At 38.0% G+C, this 19,932-nt stretch overlaps 1 protein-coding gene across 3 annotated transcripts in view; it reads left to right on the forward strand.

The window, feature by feature from the left end:
* The window catches only part of KCNT2 (potassium sodium-activated channel subfamily T member 2), a 259,822-nt gene that overhangs the window by 19,223 nt on the left and 220,667 nt on the right, over positions 1-19,932 (forward strand). For all 3 annotated transcript variants that reach the window (XM_019530701.1, XM_019530703.1, XM_019530704.1), the window contains exons 3-5: positions 9,244-9,300; positions 9,837-9,885; positions 13,910-13,969. In XM_019530701.1, the coding sequence (XP_019386246.1) occupies positions 9,244-9,300; positions 9,837-9,885; positions 13,910-13,969 (166 nt within the window). The remainder of the gene's footprint in view (positions 1-9,243; positions 9,301-9,836; positions 9,886-13,909; positions 13,970-19,932) is intronic.

A 19,932-nucleotide genomic window follows, 5' to 3' on the forward strand; every position in this document is an offset into this window, starting at 1 on the left:
AGAATATGAATATGTTATGCAATCTGCACAAAAAAAAATCAACGAAGCACTCTTGCAATACTTACTGATGGGTAAACAAATATACAGGAAGAAGGAATCATAAATTTTGTGATAACAACACCCTAACCAGTTTTTCATAAAAGCGCTGAAACAGGAAGGAACAGACATACTGCAGAGTATATCAGTAGTATAATACGTGAAGTCTTACAGAAGATTGGGAGTGGTAGAGTATCTTATTTGCTTACTGACGATGCAAGCAATATGAAAGCATGGGAGATCATGATGGACAAATACCCACATTTTACTGCAATAGGATGTGCTTTCCATGGCCTAAACTTGCTTCTTAATGATTTTATGAAGTTGGACACACTGCAAAAGATTTATAACAGAGCAAAAGAAGTTATAAAATATGTAAAATCTACTCATATTGCAGCTGCAATCATTAAGAAGCAGGAAGAAAAAAAAATGAGAAGAAAATTGTGACATTCAAACTTTGTAGTAAAACTATATGGGGTGGGATGGTGATCTCATTTGAAAGTTTACTAAAACACAAAGAAGCTCTTCAAGAAACAGTGATAACTGAAGACCTTAAAATAGTCCGAAGCACAAGGAACACTATACTTCATGAGGATGTCTTCTGGGCTGAGCTGCAGAACTCCCTGAAGATTCTAAAGCCAATTTCTTCAGCAATCTCTGCATCTGAATCAGACAGTGCATTTTTTTCAGACATTCCTTACCTAGCGGCCCAGATAAAATCAACTGCTTTGACAGTGTAAGTATAGCTCCACTTATGAGTACGGAAGAAGGAAAAGTGAAAGCTTTCATTCAGAGGTGGGAGGAATTTTGTTGCCAGCCAATTCGTGCTGCTGTAAATCTTTTGGATCCAAGATTCAAAGATAGAAATGTTAGTGATGATAGTGTTGTTACTGCTTTTGACTGAACTACAAAATAAGCAACACACTTAGGAATTGATGTGGCAAGATACTTGCAAATGTTGCAGAATACAGAACGTGGTCAGGTATTTGGTCCAGGAGTGCAATCTGGGACTCTGCCAAGCATATTCCTCCTGCAACATGGTGGCAAGGCCTTTGTACAACACAACCTCTGACTCAACTTGCTTCTCGTCTGCTTGAGATTCCTTCATCTTCTGCAGCTTGTGAAACAAATTGGTCTATGTTTGGAAAGATACACAGGAAATCAAGAAATAAACTAACCTGTGAAAAAGTACAGGACCTTGTTTCAATCCATGCAAATTTTCAGTTTTCTGAAGTCCATGAAGATAAAAAAGGTTGGTTCAAATTCAGAATCAGAAAATATTAATGTTCCAGAAACTGAGTCTGACTTTCATTAGACAAAGAAACTTGTGGTGCTAATATTTTCAAGGATATATTTGATTGTTTAAATGATATATTGGTTTCATGTGCCAAATTTTGTCTCCAGCCTTGGAAGGATGTTTTTTTCTGAGCAATTTTTCTAAAAATAAGAGTTTCTTCTGTTTTTGGAGATTGCTGACTGTATGGAAGGGACTTTCTAAGTCTAGATAATAAAAACATCCTTTTGTTTACTAAAGTGTTGATGGTTTCTATTTTCAACTTTTATTTTTTACTAGTTCTCATGAACTGGCAAAAACTAGATACGCTTAAGTACCTTAGGGTGCAGCAGCTTGTAGCTCAATCTGTAACATTAATTTAAAACAATTAAAGAATTAGGTTTATTCAACTAATAAAAAGGCATTTATACTTTTACATTTGATAAATATACCAAACATTACAATTTTAAATGGTAATTAAGTTATAATATATTTTATGTTTTTAAAGTAGTAAAGTAAATGTAGATAGATCAGAAAATAAATATTGCATATATTTCAGTTTTTCCACAAATTTCCATTTCCCCTCACCAAAAAAGGTTGTGGTGGTGGACGGGAGAACACATTTTTTTCCCCCATGGCTTCAAAATTTCCAGAAATTTTACATCTCTAATCCAGTGCTTTACATATATTATGCTTTCTAAAACACAACTACTGGAAAATATATACAATATAAATAATCGTAGTTAGGAAAGCAGAAACAAGGGCTTTTATAGAAATTAAAGCAATGATCTTGTGTTTATGGCTTCGAATAAATTATCCATCTGGTGCCAGTTCTTTCATAAACATCGTAAAACAGAAATCCAAGAGGGCTGCATGGGGCCAGAAACCAGACTAAATTAATGCAATTGTCTAGTACAAAAAAATATATAAATACTAAGATGCTTTCATGTTAATGATCATTTGTGGTACAATGAGGCTGCTGGCATTACTTTATTTTAAAATCTCCTAATGAAGCAGTGAGCCAAAATAAGCACATATTAAAGAGTACACAAGCTTACTTCTGGATATGCAGGGCAGGTTAAAAACTAAGATAAGCACTAATGACCCAGAACTGACTGTTATCTGAGGTAGCCTTTGATACCTTTGTACTTAAATACAGTGGTTTATTTGCAGGTTACAAGCTATGGTAATTCCCCAAGCTTTCCCCAAACAGTATGTTCCTTTACTTTAAATGCTTAATAATTAACCAGGCAGAGACTGTGTTTGTCCCTGCACTCTATATCATTGCATTGCATTTTCCTAAATGTATTTCAACACACAGTTTAGCATGTTCTGTCCCTATTAAACATTTATCTGGCTTCCTCCCCCGTAGAAATCTCACAGAAGATTCACTTACGTTAGCTCACTAAGGCCCTGAATTCTAACTTCTCTTCCAAGGAGATGGACTTTTATGCCTACATGGAACCTTACTGATGTCAATATGGGGTTCTGCCCATGTGAAGTAACCTTGGATCAGGGCTTAGAGTACCAAAGTCTTACTCTTAGACGTGCTGGGTTTTTTTTTAAAGACCATATCTACACACTGGGCACACCTACAACTGTGTAGTTGTTACTTGCTAACGCAAGTACAGGCAGTCCTCGACTTACAACATTTCGAGTTACAACTTTTTGCACTTATAACATTTCTAAATTGAGACCCTGATTTGACTTTCTGACATCTGTTTGAACTTTACAACACTTGATCTGATGTAACATCACGCCAGCAAACAAGTTTGCTGCATCGCTCATTTCCACCTCTGTCCAACTTCCTTGGACACTTCCTTTAAGATAGCAGACAAGACTCCAGAAAAACCTGCAGCCAGGACTCCTGAGAAGATTCCAGCCAAGACCCCTTCAAAAAGTCCAAACAAGAACCTTTCAGAAAGTCCAGAGAAGTCACCTTAAAGAAGTCCTTCCAAATCAATATGATTGCTATTTACAATATCATTACATTAATGTTGCTATATTACTCATCTATAATTAACTGAGTACAAAATTCTGGGCTATTTTTGGTGAAAATAGGCCATCAGGACTTGGTTCAGGAATGAATCCCCTATTTATAACATAGTTTCTTATGAGAAGATTGGTTCCAAGTTACAACATTTTGACTTAAGATGCAGTTTTCAGGAACCAAATGTGTCGTAAGTCCAAGGACTGCCTGTACTAAATGTCTGCACAGTAACTGTCATTATTATGCAGTCCTGCTTGGGTCATTTCCAGCTCTACTGTGCAGTAGCTCCTTCCTACTGAGCAGTAGCACTGATGTCACATTTCATGCCTGCCAATGCTACATCACCATAGTGATAAGCAATGTTGCTGTAGTTCATCTCTATGGAAATGTAGCGTCTCATGTAGATACATCTACTGTGTCCCAGAACTTACTTCTAGCCTTCCATGTGTGCTACTGGGGGGAAAAGTACAAGTAGTCCACTGGTCAAATATAAAACTGAAATATGGCAGGCCAAAACACAATTTGAGAAGTGTTTTGCTAAGTTTTCTAAAGTTGATAGTAAAAGGGCTGTGGGTTTTTTTAATACAATAGAAGCAAGAAGCCAGCGAGAGAATTGGTGGGACCTTTCAATGACCAAGGTGTAAAAGGTGCACTCAAGGATGATAGGGCTATAGTGAGAATCTAAATGAATTATTTGCATAAGTTTTACTGAAGAAGATACTGGAGGAATTCTCAAATTGGATCGGTTCTTCCCAGCAGATAGGTCTCAAGAGTTGGATTACATAGAAATGACAATAGAAGAAGTTTTAGAACAATTTGCTAAATTAAATACTAGTAAATTGTCTGGGGCTGGATGGCTTTCAAGGGAGAGTTCTGAATGAACTCAAATGTGAAATTGTAGAACTGTTGGCAAGAGTATGTAACCTACTATTACAAATGGCCTCTGTTCCAGAAGACTGGTGGGTTGCCAACATAAAACTATCTTCAGAAAGGGCTCCAGAGACAATTCTGGGAAATACAGACCAATGACTCTCACTTCCATCCCAGGCGAGTCAGCAGAACATATATTAAAGAATAAAATTGGAAGTTACATAGACAAATATAAACTTCTGGGGAATAACCATCATATTTTTTGTAAAAGGAAATCTCACCTCACAAATCTGCTGGAGTTTTTTGTGGGTGTTAAGCATTTGGACATGGAACATCCAGTTGACATAATATATCTGGACTTTCAAAAATCTTTCAACAACATTTTTATAGGCTTAAAAAAAAGAGAGTTGTCAAATTATTGGAGGAAAGGTTCTTTCCTGGACTGAGAGCTGGTTAAAAGATAGGAAGCAATGTGTACAGCTAAATGGTAACTACTTAGGATAGATGGAGGTCAGAAGTAAAAGTCCTGCAAGGATCTGTGCTCGGCCCAATGTTGTTCAACATTTTCATCAATGACCTGGGAATAGGGACTCACAGTAAAATCTTCAAATTTGCAGATGCTACTAAATTATTTTGAGTAGTCAAATCCCAAACTGATGGAGGGGCTGCAGAAATATGTCTCCAAGCTAAGTGAGTGGGCAAAAAATGTCAGATGAACCTTAATGTTGATAGGTACAAGGTAAAGCACATGGGGGAAAAATAATACCAACCATATGTATATAGCAGTAGATTCCAAAGTAGCTTTAACAACTCAGAAAACAGACCTTGGCTAATTCTGTAAAAACATAATTTCAATATGAGGTGGTAACCAAAATAGTTAATACAGCATTGGTTAATAGTGATAGTTAATACAACATTAAGAAGGGAATTGAAAGCACAGTGGAAAAATATCATCATGCCAGTATACAAATTCATAATACACCTGCATCTCCTTGGAGGCTGACATTGGCTCCAGAGAAGAGTGGCTCCAAACTGTCTGGGTCAAACTACAGGGGTGGACATGGTGAGAGAGACCTAGCTGTAGATGTATGCTACAGACCACCAAACCAAGAGGAGGAGTTCAATCTGGAATTTTCTTGAGAACTGACAGAGGCTGTGTGTGCACGGGACATGGTTATCATTGGCCAAGTTTGCAGAGGATACCAAGTTATGGGGGAGCATGGTCATGCTTGAAAATAGGCTGCAGATACAGGCAGACCTAGACAAGCTGACAAGTTGGGCAGATCAGAACCAGATGAAGTTCAACATTGAGAAGTGTAAAATGGTTCATCTGGGGATAAATGATATCTAACACACTTACAGGCTTGGTGGTGCCAAACTGACTAGCACCACGATTGAAAGGGGCCTAAGGGTAATAATAGATCATAGTATGAACATTAGCCATCAGTGTGATGCGGTAGTCAACAGGGCAAACAATACTCTGGCATGCATCAACCGATGCATCTCAAGCAAAACCAAGGAAGTAATTCTTCCACTTTACTCAGCACTGGTGAGACCACAGCCTGAGTACTTCGTCCAGCTCTGGGCACTGCACTTCACCAAGGAAGTGGAAAAATGTGAGAGAGTCCAGAAAAGAGCCATATAATCAGGGACTTTCAAGGCAAGCCATACGAGGAAAGACTAAGGGACTTGGGTCTCTTCAGCCTAAAAAAGAGAAGGCTGAGAGAGGACTTGGTAGCAGCTTACTGCTATATCAGGGGAATACATCAAGGGCTTGGCAAACAAGTGTTCATCAGGGTATGCTTGGAGAAAACCAGGAGTAATGGCCACAAACTCCTGGAAGACGACTTCAGGCTTACCACTAGGAAAAACTTCTTCACAGTCAGGGTGTTGAGACTGAGGAATAAACTCCCTTCAGAAGTGGTCCAATCACCTACTTTGGAAATCTTCAAAAGGAGACTGATGGTCACCTGACCCCAGTTGACTTTCCTGCCTAGTGCAGGGAGGCTGGACCCAATAATCTTGCAAGGTCCCTTCCAGCCCCTTCCAATCTATGAATCTTTAATACTATGTGAATTTTGGTGTCTGCATCTCAAAAAGGATGTCATAGAATTAGAAAAGGTACAGAAAAGGGCAACCAAGATGATCAGGGTATGGAGCAACTGCCATACCAGGAGAAATTATAAAAGCTAGACTATTCAATTTGGAAAGAAGAAGGCTCAGTGGAGTTATGACCTATAAAATCATGAAGGGTATGGCAATGACAATGAAATCAAAGAGGCCTTCAGAGCAGAAGTGTTGGAAGAAATATAAACTGGAGAAATAGAAGACACTGAAAGTTGGTGGCAAGAGGCAGCAGATAAGATCAGGAAAGTGGGAAAAGAAATTTGCTGAGTGTCATTTGGAAAGATGCCTGTTGGGAAAGAAACCTGATGGTGGAATGAGAGGTCAAGGAAGTGGTACGGTAGAAGAAGAAATGTAAGAAATGGAAAAATACAGGGGACCCTCTGGAATTTGAAGCATATAAAATGGAGAGGAACAGGACTGATGCTAAGGCCAAAAACACTGCAATGGATGATTTCCACTGAGGGCTAGAAACAAGAGGGCAGAAGGAATTGTACAGGATTGTTAGAAGAAGAGAGAGATTGACAAGGGATGTGGTGCAAAGATATGATGATCAAAGATGAATTTGGCATACTGTTGATGAATGAAGAAGAGATTAAGGACACGTGGAAAAAATATTTTGAAGACCTGATGAACAAAGAGAACCCAAGAAGTTTGCAAGCAAGTGCCACAGAAAATCAAGGCATGGTGACTGACATCAGCAGAATGGAGGTGAAAAGAGCATTGAACAAAATGAAGAATGGAAAAGCAACAGGACCTGATGATATACCAATGGAATTTTGGAAGGTCTTGTGGGGAAGAAGGAATCAATATACTATGGGAGATGTTTAAAGCAATATTTGCCACAGAGAAGATGCCAAATCAATGAAACAGGAGTGTTCTGGTGGCAATATTCAAGCAGAAAGATGATGTCCAGAATTGTGGCAACTACTGGGGAGTCACTTTGAAGGTATGGAAATGAGTGGTGGAGAATCATTAAGGACAGAGGTGGTCATTGGAGAAGGCCAGTATGGATTCATGCCAAGGGAAAGTACCTTGGATCTGGTTTTTGCAATAAGACAGATGATGATGAAATGCAGGGAAAGTTATAAAGATATCCATTTAATTTTTATTGACCTGGAGAAAGCCTATGATCATGTACCCAGGGGAACATATGGGAGTGCCTAGGAGTTAAGGAGGTCCTGGAAACATATGTCAGAATCATCAAGGACACATACTGGAAATGTGAGGGGTGGTTCAAGAGAGACAATAGGAAGTGCAACCTGAATTGGACCAATGGAAAGAAGTGCTAGAGGGAAGAGGGATGCAGATTAATTGATGCAAAACAGAATATACACACTGTGATTTCTCTGAGGTACCTGATGTTGGAAATGTGATAATTTATAGGAAACATGTTCAGAAAGTTGACAAGTGCAGGTATCTGGGGTCAGCCATTCAGCAGAATGTAGACTTAGATGAGCTGAACCATTGAATAACAGCAGGATGGACAAACAGGAAATTAATTGGCAATAGGAATATTATGCAATAGGAGAATATCAGTGAAGCTGAAGGGGAAAGACTACAAGACGTGTGCATCCAGTGCTATTGCATGGAGTGGAGACATGGCCCCCAAAGAAAACTCAAGAAAGGAAAGTGAACTTGAGACAGATGAGAATGCTCCAGTGGATGTGTGGAATGACAAACCTGGATAAAATGAGGAATACGTACATCAGAGGATCAGTGAATGTAGTGGCAGGGCCTAAGAAAGTACAGGAGAAAAGACTGGCATGATATGGGCATGTTCAAAGGAGTCTTCAAGAATACATGAGAAAAGAAGCTATCAGAATGGCATTACCAGGGAGAAGGAGAAGAGGAGATAAATATGAGATGAAGAGACATAGTGGAGAGGAAAATGAGAGAGAAGGAGTTGAAAAAGGAAAATACATATGATCGAAGCTGGTGAAGATCCAAGACCTGCAACAGTGAGTCTGTTCAGATGGGACAAGTGAGGAAAGGAGGAGGAGAAGAAGATCATCATCAGGAAGGGTATGGACAAAGTGAAAAGAGAAGCATTACTTACTAAGTCCCAGAATACAATAACTAGGGGACATTCACTGAAATTATCGAGAGAAAGGTTTAAAACTAACATACAAAAATTAGTTTTTATGCAGCTCATTTAACTTGTGGAACTCCTTTACACAAGAGGTTGTTCACATTGTTACCATGGGAGGCTGTAAAGGTAAATAGCTAGCCAGGTTCAAAAAGGGACTAGGCAAATTCATGGATGACAGATCCACTAACAGTTATTAAGCGAAATAGACAGGGATGCATCCTCTGACTAAGAAGGATATAACAGAGGACAGATTATTTTAGATGTACCCTGTTTATATGTCCCTTCTCTAAAACATCCACTCTTGCTACTGTCAGAAACAGGATACTGGGCTACACGGACCATTGGACGAACCCAGTATGACAGTCTTTATTTTCTTATGTTTTTATCAATACAAAATACAATCACATAAGATATGCACAGTAGATTTTTTTAGATGCCATTAAATCTTTCCCTATAGAATCGGAAGTTAATAATATGTCTTCTGTAAGAGGAACTGTAGTATATGCCTGATTTTTTGGGATTATGACGACAGAACCTTTTAGTGCTCTCAGTGCTCCCATCTTTCTATGGCCTCTGTTGCAGAATTAGTGGTTCCTCTGGAATTCTGGTGTTTACTTCATGCTCATTACATACTTTGAAAAATATTACATTTTTGATTCCCACATTTTTTATATTTCTATGTTAGAATATCTGCACCTCAGTGCCTAAGTTCATTTAGTTGTCCTACCTAGTACTTGACATATTTTGTAGAATAGTATTAACAAGCTAATAATGATTCTTGTTTTTCTCCTTCTACCCCCTTCAATTGTCCTGTTATTGTAAATGGACATTTCATGTGGATATGCTAACTTCTGGCAGCAAGGAATTAAACTGGGGTTGTTCAAGTCAAAACTATACACCTGAAAAGATTAATTGGTGAGTCCCAGTTTTTTAAATTACTGGAATTTTTTAGTACAAAGAATTATAGAAAGGACTGTCCTTAATACAGATGAAGAAATGCTATTGACTTAATAGTAGTTCTGTGTATGAATGAAGGCTAAATAACATGTGGTTTTCCTCTGCCTCCTTAAAATACATGAATGATTTATCTCTAAAGAACTTAGCCTAGTGTCCACCAAAGGTAATAAAAGAGTTGTATTGATTTTGATGAACATTAGATTAATTCTGAAGTATACAGCTGGTCTAAAGATAGTAAATGGATAGCTGCCCCCTGAAAAAAATGATTATAGGAAAATAATTAGCCATAACTACTGTATATGGTTATTTCTCCCAACTGTCTTGCTTTTATATATTTAATCAATTGCATTGTATTTATATAAAAAAATAGAGGGCTGATCCAAACCTCATTGAAGTCAACAAGACTCTTTCTATTGACTTCGCTGGGCTTGGATCAAGCTTATCAAATAGCTTTTGTTTAATATAAATTTTATTTTGTTATTGTGAGCTGACAGGTCTCCTATCATTTGGGTGAACAGAAGCTTGCCGTTGTGGGGGTTACAGGTAATGTATAATTTGAACATTTTAGCAATTTTTTAAATGTATGGTCTAAGTAAACATTATTACAATGTTTCAGGGAAGTTAATAAGCACATAGCAATAGTTACAAAACTAAGGTATTTCACATATGTTGCAACACGTTACAAGGATAATTATAAAGCAATAAGGATAAACTAAGAAAGCAAACCTGATTTCATCCAATGTGGCACTACTTATTTCACTAGTCTGGAATATATTTGTATTTTAAATAAAGTACTGCAGATGAAGAGAGAACATACTAAAAATTATTCTATTATTCACTTTAATTAAAAGTAATTTTCCTTAAAAATTACATAAATCACTGTCAGCCCAATATTGTTGCTTTTACTAAAATGACTGGTTCTAGTGTTGTACACTATGGGCCTTGTTACACATTAATTGTAGGTGACTTCTGAAGTGCTTAACACCTCCACTGTTCATACATTAACACCTGAAACTAGTTTTAAGCACACTTTAGGTGGCTTATAGTTACACCACTCCAGGGCCAGTTTATCTCTGATCTGTTACCCAGCTCATGTTACATTAATGGGTAGCCAATCCCCATAGATGAGCACCCAGGTCTTCCAGCATCCTGGAATTCAGTGTCCCCTCCCCTAACCTCCTGTACTATGTGGACACACTTTCCAACCCCTAAAATCTACTGGCCAGGGGACAGTTCTGGCACCAAGCCAACTTCTTCTCCTGCTCCCAGGAGTGCGACCCCATGCAAACAAGCTGCCAGCTAGCCAACTCACAGGGCATGGATGGGTTCAGCAGTGGGATCTATGGGGATTGGGAGGAAACAAGGTAGGGGGCCAGACTGGATCCTCATGAGCTGGGGTTTCCTTCCCAGGGGAGGAGCAGGTGCTCTCCCAAAAGCACCTTCCCTCAATGTTCCCATCTCTCAGGCACGCCAGGAAGTATGACTAGCACCCCTCACTCCCCAATCCCAAATCCCAATTCATTAAAACATGAGGCCTTCTTTACCTTACTTCCTCTTTCTTTCTTTTTAAATTCTTTTTTTTTTACTTTTTATTTTATGTTTCAGTGACTGACTTGCGGCATTTTACCACCCTTACCCCACCCCCATTTCCTTTCCACCTCCCATATCATTATCAATGTTTCTCCCAGAAGAAAGCAAACCATCACCCCATTAACTCTAGACCTCCCAGCTCCATATTCTCCGCCTCCACCCAACAACCCATCTTGCACACCACCCCCATCTAGAGCAGGGATTGATCCTGTAGTGGCAATTTACAGCAGTATATGTAGTGGACAGTCAAAGAAGGTTTTGAACCTTAAGGTGTGACCACTCTGAATTCAAGCTAGCTTTAACACTGATCAACATTTGAGCAGCGTAAAGTGCAATGTGTAAAAAAGCCCTAAAACTAAGTTATTATAGGGCCGATCTACACGTTGTCTGTGGCAGCATTGTCACTGTGCCATGCTTTAGTGCATGGTTATGTTTAGCGGCTACTTCACCTTGGGTGCACATTATAACAAGGGAGCATGCCACTATGGTGAAGTAGCTGCTGGTCACGTGTAGATACCTGTGGATGCTACATCATCACAGCACATTGCTACGGTGACATAACATCGTGTGTAGATGCATCCATAATGTAGTATACTTAGAACTATATCTTAAATGTACCAGGAAGGTAAAGCTAGGACATAATATGCTAGCCTACATGCTCCATAGAACATCTTGCTCTGAAAATATATATCAGTGGTTTGTGATTTGCCTTGGACTTCTTAGCTTCTGGGTGTGACTAAAGTAGTTGGTTTTAATTCATAGAATTCTAAATTACTTTGGCCCATGGGTATAAACAACTGCCTTTCTCCCTGTGATACATTACAGGAAGATCAATAATCGCACCCAAACATGATTCTTCTTCCCCTTAGTAATAAATAAGGGATTTTTATTGGGGTATTTATGAGGGATCAAACCCTTGGCCCCAATAGCCTGATGCTGTTAATGTTCAATGAAAATTGCAAGATTTAGTTTTCAAAAAGGGCTGTGGCAAAGGCAATATTATTTAGGATATGTAATTTAAGGAGAACAGAGGGTTGGTTTTTTTTAATCTTACCTGCAATATTAGGTCTTATTTAGTTATTTTATTTTCAATATCTTGTAATAGTTAATGCAAATTAACTAACTAAATAGAAATAAAATAAATAAAAATAAAAGTAATGAAGCTTTCAGAGTTTCAGCATTTCTTAGAAACAGGTTTGCAGTTATTAAAATTTACACGGTTTGTGAAGTCCATAGATTGTTTTTAATGCTAAGCTGCCAGCTTCTGAAAACCTTCTGAGATATTTGTGGGAGTCCCTCTAAGTAACTCATTTTTGTAGTAAACATCCCTTAACCTTCTAGTAAAATAATACCATCATGTTTTTGCACTATGCACAATTCCATTATGGTGATTTATCTTGCTGTGTAATACAGGAGATTATTAAAGCAATATTCCCCTGATGGAGATAGCTTTTGAATATTTGTTTAAAATATGCAAGACTTGACCAAGATATCCAGATTACTTTCTTTGATTTAATTTGTAAATCCTGAGAGACAGCCTTAATATATTTGGATACCAGTCTCTGTCATATTCATATTCTGCTAATGTATTATATTCAATAAATACAGTAAGATTTTATACAAACACACACAAAAGAGGATACATATGAGAACTGCAAATTAAAATTCACTGAAATTCACTGGTGTGGAAGATAGAAACTTCACTTTATCTGAAGCAATGTTAATTATTTAGGTATACTAACAGGTTGCAATAGAAATAGCATTTTTAGAATTTTTTAATTTACAGTATCTGTTCTGAATCTTGATAATGTTATTCTAAATGCATGTACTAGAATGTGATGGGTTTTCAGTAGTAGTGAGCATTAATTTTAAATTAGGATTTCTGAGTCTAATTTAATTCCAGGCTCCAGACTAAGATGTACATGTGTACAGATATAATCACCACAATATCCAGTAAAAGAAAATATTGTATTTAATGTACACACAATTTCAGATTACTTTTGAGTTTATTTAAAATATGAAGTCATGTAATGTGTAAAGAGCGCATAGGTACTAACTGACAACTGACAATTGACTTTGCATGTGTCAAGTAGCTCAACTGTCTGTAGTAAAAAATGCAAGAGCCAAGGATTTTTGGGGGTGATACCTTTTCCTGGACATGCATTACTGAGGATAAATCTTGACACGATTTTGAATGCAGGGCATTGACCTAATGAAGAATGCCTTTCATTCAAAAGCCTGACAATCATCAGTTTGTCTAATACAATATATTGCTCCAAAAAATCCTTGCCGCTTGCATCTAGACCATCATGGCTACATCACTCCAACATTAACAAAATATGTAAAAAAAATTATTTGCTATATGATTAGTCAATAACATTATCTTTTTACATAGAGATTTATAATCTTTTTACAACAACCATGTATCCTATATAGGACTAAGAAAAATCATGCTTCAGTAAAAAGGCTGAAAATGGCGAACACTTCCCTTTCCCTTTTATGTACCTGCTGTGTTTACAGAGTTAATCACTTATTTGATAAACTTCATTATATATACCTCATCTGCACTCCTCCCCCACCCCCAACAACACCTTGTCTTGTTATAAAAGGACAAGTAGCAGCTTTCGGCAAATTCTAGCTATCTCTGTTCTGAGTCTCATCAAAATCTTAGAGAGACCAGTTTGCAGATCTTCTGAAACAGCATTTATAAAGGAAATTCAGTGGCTTGACTTAGGGGACAGTCTGAGTCTGGGCAAATGCAGGGCACAGATGTTAGTGGATTTTGACAGGGTTTGAATTTTCCTCAGCATTTTCAATTTGGAACTTAATATGATTAATATGGTTTAATTTTTTTTTAAACGTAAGTTCAGTTAGTTTTGATAATTGTTAAACATTTGATGGCATTTCTCCAGTTCAAATTTGCTTTATTTTGTTACTTTACAAATCTTGTATTAACATATGTCTATCTTTACTTTAGGTTTCAGTGGCTTTAATAAGTCTGTTTGAAACAATGCTCCTGAGCTATCTGAGCTACAAGGTAAGCCTTCTTAGCTCAGTTCTTTGGATTTAGTAGATACATTTTCATTAATGGTAATGGGAGCATAAAAATCCCTTTGTGAGGAAATATAATAGTTGCAGGTAGGCATAAGAAAAAATAGTAATCTTAACTGTCTAGGTTTTTTTAAAGGCTAGCTGGTGGTTCAAGAAAAACATGCTGTATCCCTGTACCAAGGTATCTAACTCATATCTATGATTTATTAAATTCTGATCCATTTCACTCTGGGCCTGAACCAAAGCTTATTGAAGTCAATAGGAGTTTTGCCATCATTGGAATAGGAGCAATGTTTATTTTAAGGAAAGCTATAGAAAACTAAATTATAATAAATATCATGGTATGAAGACATACAGGTAGAAATAAGCACCCAAATGTCCGCTAGTGTAAATTAGTCTCATTTCATTAAACTTAGAAAAGTAGAACTAAAAAAAAAAAAGTCAAACTAAGTCAATTTCCTAAAGTAGAATCTAGTACAAGAAAAGTAGTGTAGATTTGTAATATCTAGACTATAAAGTTTCCAATATGGGGAAACAAATGTGTGGCAAATAGCACCTTTGTTTCTGGAGATGTGATAGCTTCCTTCTTCAATGTTGCCAGCATGCTGCTGGAAATGGTGTTAGCTTAACCTTAAGTAATACAATGTGACATTAAAGGCCTTGTTGCATGGGATACTTAGGAGGTGTGTCTACATATTCATGAATGCACTATAATTATGGGACTAATAATAACAGGTACTAACTAAAATAACAGGTACTAACGGGTACTAAGTTAATGCACCATAATTGGCACTATTACACATTAGTGCAGAAGAACACTTTTTGTGTGACACTTAATGCACATTGGACTAATGTGACTATGCTTTAGTGGTTTTTGCCAGCCACACTAGTGAGCAGTAGAATTAGTTCAGTGTGCATTGTCTCATGTAGACATGCCCAGTAAGTGTTAAATATGTACAATATTAAAGGCAGGATATTTTCAGAGCAACTGCACAGTAATGTTAACTTCTACCACACACAACTTGTTGTCTTTTGGTCCCAGTCCTGGCACCACACCAGTCTTGAACTGGCTCTGATATGGTGTAGAGCTTAGACCAACGATCAGCTCTGGGCATCCAGTTTTCAACTTAATCCTGAAGGAACGTGACAAACAAAAGGTCCAGGATCTTTTTCCTGATATGTGTGGCTTTCCTCATCCCATCTTGAGGTTTGATACATCAGAGGGGTCCCTGGCTGATATCATGCCTGAGTGAGGAATGCAAATTGCTCATATTGTCTTCATGAAATGGTCCAACAATAGCTTAAGAAGTGTTACTTAATACAGGCTGGACATACCCCTTGCACAAAGAGTCATAATTTTGCTAGGAAACAAGAGTATGTGTAATTGCTTGAACACATGGATACTTGCATTTTAAGTGTGTTTAACACATACTAAATGAACTGTGCAACACAGCCCTAAGGAATGCAATGGTGTTGTGACTGTGAACAAATATCTCATCTGAAGGTGTCCTGATTATGCAAGTCAGAACCCAAGGAAAAAGAGGAGTGGCACAGCCCTTTAGTCCTTCCAAGCTACATTGCTGCTCAGTGGCCAGGGAAGGCACACTTTTGAATGACTGCAAGTAACTGGAATGAACTGCTTTTAACATGTAGAGGTACACAACATTGTCTCAGAGGAAAAAGTGGTAGCACACTTAATCTCTCATATTCCAGAGGTACTTAAAGTGAGACAATGAGATCCCAGAGCAGAAGGTTTTCTTCTCCTGGGAGAAACGTGACATCTATTTACACCCTGGGAATGACTTTTTTTCCCCTCAGGAAAATGAAGGCTATGTTCTTGATTGTTTTTGCTGGTATTAAAAATCAGATAACATTTTTTCCCAGATCTAGGTTAATCATGTGTTAAATTCTAATTTGAACAACTCCGTACTCCTAATTTAATTTCATTCAAATCTTAACTTCCTGTCTTAAACCAGTGGAAAGATTTACTGACAGCAGTTTAAAAGGGTGATATATTTCAGTCCATAGGTGCCTCCAGTTTAGAGGGAGAGAGGAGATGCATACAAATACAGACACAAACATATATATATATTTCTTTGGGAACCTTTGAAATGAAAGACTATATGTACAGTAATAATATCATATCATCTTCAGATTATATTATGTTATGTAACTCCCTGGTAGTGTAGAATTAGCATGTATGTTGCATGATATTATGAACCAGTGGAAATACAGAATCAATATTTCTGTGGCATCACTGCTTCTATGAACTTGCAGCGATGGAGAATGCCTGTCCCCTGCAGCCTTTCTTATAATAATATGAAAACTAATAGTAATAGGGGAAGGGAACAGAGAATTCAAAACACTTACTGTCATCAAGTACAAAATAAAAGATATGTGAATGAAATAGTGAGTTTAAAGCCTACATTGCCACATTTTGTGTCTACGTTTAAATGGTAGTGAAAAACAAGAATATGAGATATAGCTATAGAATTGGGCATGCTGCCTAAGACAGCCCCTTTATTATTTCTCAAATCTATTTGGTATCAGAGAATAATATTTAAAACCAAGAACTGGAACTTAAATTGTTTAAAATCTTTCACTTCATCAGTGCCATTTACAGCCAAGATTTCAAAGTACTGGATTCCTGATTTTGGGTACAGAACTTTATATACAGAGTTATTTTCCTTTATGCTGGATATCCAGTGCTCTTATACTTTTAATTATATTGTGCTAATTGGCCACATATTCTAGGGTTCTGAATGTTGTATTACTTATACAAGTAACTGAGTCAACTGTATGAAAAAATACAACTATTTGGTGTTAGCATTTTTTCACTTCTCATACTTTCCACTTAGTTTGTATCAGTTTGAATGATTTAAAGTTATGGTGAATCTGTCCCATTCATAGTTATTCAGATGTGTGCACATTGCATACCACCCTGATTTGCCACAGATATGTTTGCAAACATAAATGACTATGCATGACGATGGTCAGTCCTTCCCAAAATATCTTATAATAATGAAAAAAATATACATTTCCTCAACTGATTATTTTCATGTCACATGCTTGCATATAAGCAAATGTACTTACTTAATCTGTTAACTTTAAGCCCCCATTTTCACATAGTAATATAAATAATACAAATATCAGAGCCCCTTCATAATAGCTGACAGCTTATAGATGTTATGAATCATAGAATGGGAAAAATAGGTATTATTCTCAGGTATTCCTACATTAGAGGTGGAGCAAAAGACTTCTGGGAGATGTTAATTTAATTGAATGATTGGAATCTGACAGATTTTATCTCAGATATCAGAAACTTTGCATCCGGCCATGCCAGGATTAGCATGTTAATTGTAGAATAATCATAATATACCACATGTTCAACCAGTTTATAATACCATAAAATGGCAAACCAGCCAGGAAGATGTCCCATGGATTATATGCCCATGGAAACATAAGAACTACTTTTTACTGGGTCAGACCATAGATCCATCTTTCCCAATATCCTGTGTCACATAGTGGAAGAGAATGGATGCTGAAAGGGAGAATGAACAGGTTAGGACAAGGGTTTTCTTCACTGCTTTTGTCTCACTTGCAGCCTCCATAATTTAAGGTCTAGATTAGAAAGTCCTGATTCAGAGGCTGTATTCCTAGCTCCCATGCTCAATAGCAACTGGTGACCCTTTTCCTCCAAGAATTTATCCAATTCATTTTTGAATCTGGCTAAACAGTCAGTTTGCACATCTTACAGCAATGAGTTGCACAGTTTAATTACATGCTGTATGAAAACAGAGGTTCCTCTGGTTAGTTTTAAACTTTTTACCTACCAGTTTCATTTTATAATGCCTGGTTCTTGTCTTGTGACAGATAGGGATTAATATGAGAGACAGGGATTAAAAAATTCCTATTTACTTTCTCTCCACCATTATGTTTTTTGTAAACTCTTATCATGTCCCCCCTCAAGTGTCTCTTTTCAAAACTAAATTGGCCTAGCCTCTTTAGTCTATCCTCATATAGAAGCCTCTCTATATCGCTAAACATCCTTGTTGCCCTTCTTTGTACCTTATCTAGTTATTCTCTATTCTTTTTAAGGTATGGGCTACAAACTGGGCACAGTATTCAAGGTGTGGACACAACATGGATTTATAAAGAGGCATAATGTTACTTTCTGTTTTGTTTATAATTCCCTTTTTGATAATCCCTAATATTTTATTCGCCTTTCAATGGGCATCCCAGCCGGTTGGTGTCAATGGAGACAAAAGTCCCAGATTTTAGTGAACTGTTCACAATGACTCCCCAATCTCTTTCCCATGAGGTAACAGCTAATACCCATCACAGTGTAGGTATAGTTTGGGTTATTTTTGCCCCAAAAGGTGCATCACTTTACAGTTATGTACACCAAATTTCATCTACCATTTAGTTGCCCATTCACTCAATGGGCAACATTCTTCTGTAGTTCCTCTCAGTCCACTTTGCTCTTCACCATTTTGAATAATTTTGTATTACCTCCAAATTTAGCCACCTCACTACTCACCCCTTTTTCCAGATCATTTATGAATATTTTAAATAGCATTAGTCCCAACACAGATCCCTGGGGGAATCCCTCTGTTTAGTTCTTTCCTTCCCCCAAAAATGACTATATATACTCTTTGTATTCCATCTTTGAACCAATTGCTATTCTATGAGTGGATGTTTCCTACTTCTTTAAGAGTAGGGTAACCATACATCCTAGATTGGGCAGGACAGTACCAGATTTAGCAAGCCATCATAGCATCCCAGCCAGCTGGTGTAAATTGAAGCAAAAGGTCCAGATTCAGCTGCTTCAGGAAGAGGTAAAGGCAGAGGCAGAGGCTGAAGTTGCTGCTCCCCCCAGGTCAGGGCTGGCTTCTCCTCAGCACTAGCTAAAGGTGGAGGGGTGGGGTGGGGGGATAAGCTGGACTGGGTACCACTTTTCCTGCCTCGTGGGGGGGGTCAGCCAGGGCAGGGGAGGGGGCCATGGCTGGGGCTCAGGCACCTGTGTAGGGTGAACTGGGATGGCTGCCTTCTGCTGGCAGCCTCATGTCCTGCTGCTATGGCTCTTGCATAGGCCTGGGCTGTGTGTGGTGGTCCTGGGCAGCTGCCAGAAGTGGGGGGTGGGAAGGGTCACTCCCAGCTGAGTCCAGTCTCTGCACATGGGGAATGGAACCCAGCTATGGGCCTCCATGATATCGTGCCTGCCCTATCAACAGGACTCCTGGGCATCACAGGGTCAGGAGTTTGTGTGTGTGTATCGGGTTGGGAGTGGTGTGCATCCCCTGGCCTGGATTCCCTTACCCTGTCCTGGATTCCCTCCTTGTTTTTTATCCCCATTGTTTATGGTTTCACTTCTATAAGGAGTGTCAATCCAAAATGTGTACTGTTTTGCACCTATCTGCTTTTCCCCAGTCTTTAGTTTAGAAGCTGCTTGGTTTATATGTGGCTTTACTTTGAATGTGTGACATGTTGAGCCATTTGGCATCAGGCTGCTTGGCAAAGCTTTAATACGTCCCAGGGCATAGGGATTTGATGGGTTCCCCCCTAAACTGGCACATTTCAAGCCTTGCTGGGCAGTCCCCCAAGGTTTAACATGCTGCACATTCAAATGAAAAACACTACACAAATACCATCCACAAAAGTGTTCTACCATAAATGTGGAACATCTCTCTGTCTGGTTTGCCATTATAGGATATGATAAATTGGTTGAACATGTGGCATGTTAAAATATATTACGTGATAAAAACATGTTACATGGAACATCTTCCAAGAGACATAACAGGAAAATTGGGCTTTCTACACACTAGTCAAACTATACCCTTGAAGGAACTTTCATGATCTCATACTCTTAAAGAAGTGTCTAGGTGGCTCTAATTTATACTTCTTTGCCCCTTCGTGAAGTGTAAGAACATTTAAGGAATGAAAGATAAT

This window comes from Crocodylus porosus, unplaced genomic scaffold (genome assembly GCF_001723895.1).
Source record: "Crocodylus porosus isolate Cpor-Errol unplaced genomic scaffold, CroPor_comp1, whole genome shotgun sequence".
Classification (NCBI taxonomy): Eukaryota; Metazoa; Chordata; order Crocodylia; family Crocodylidae; genus Crocodylus; species Crocodylus porosus.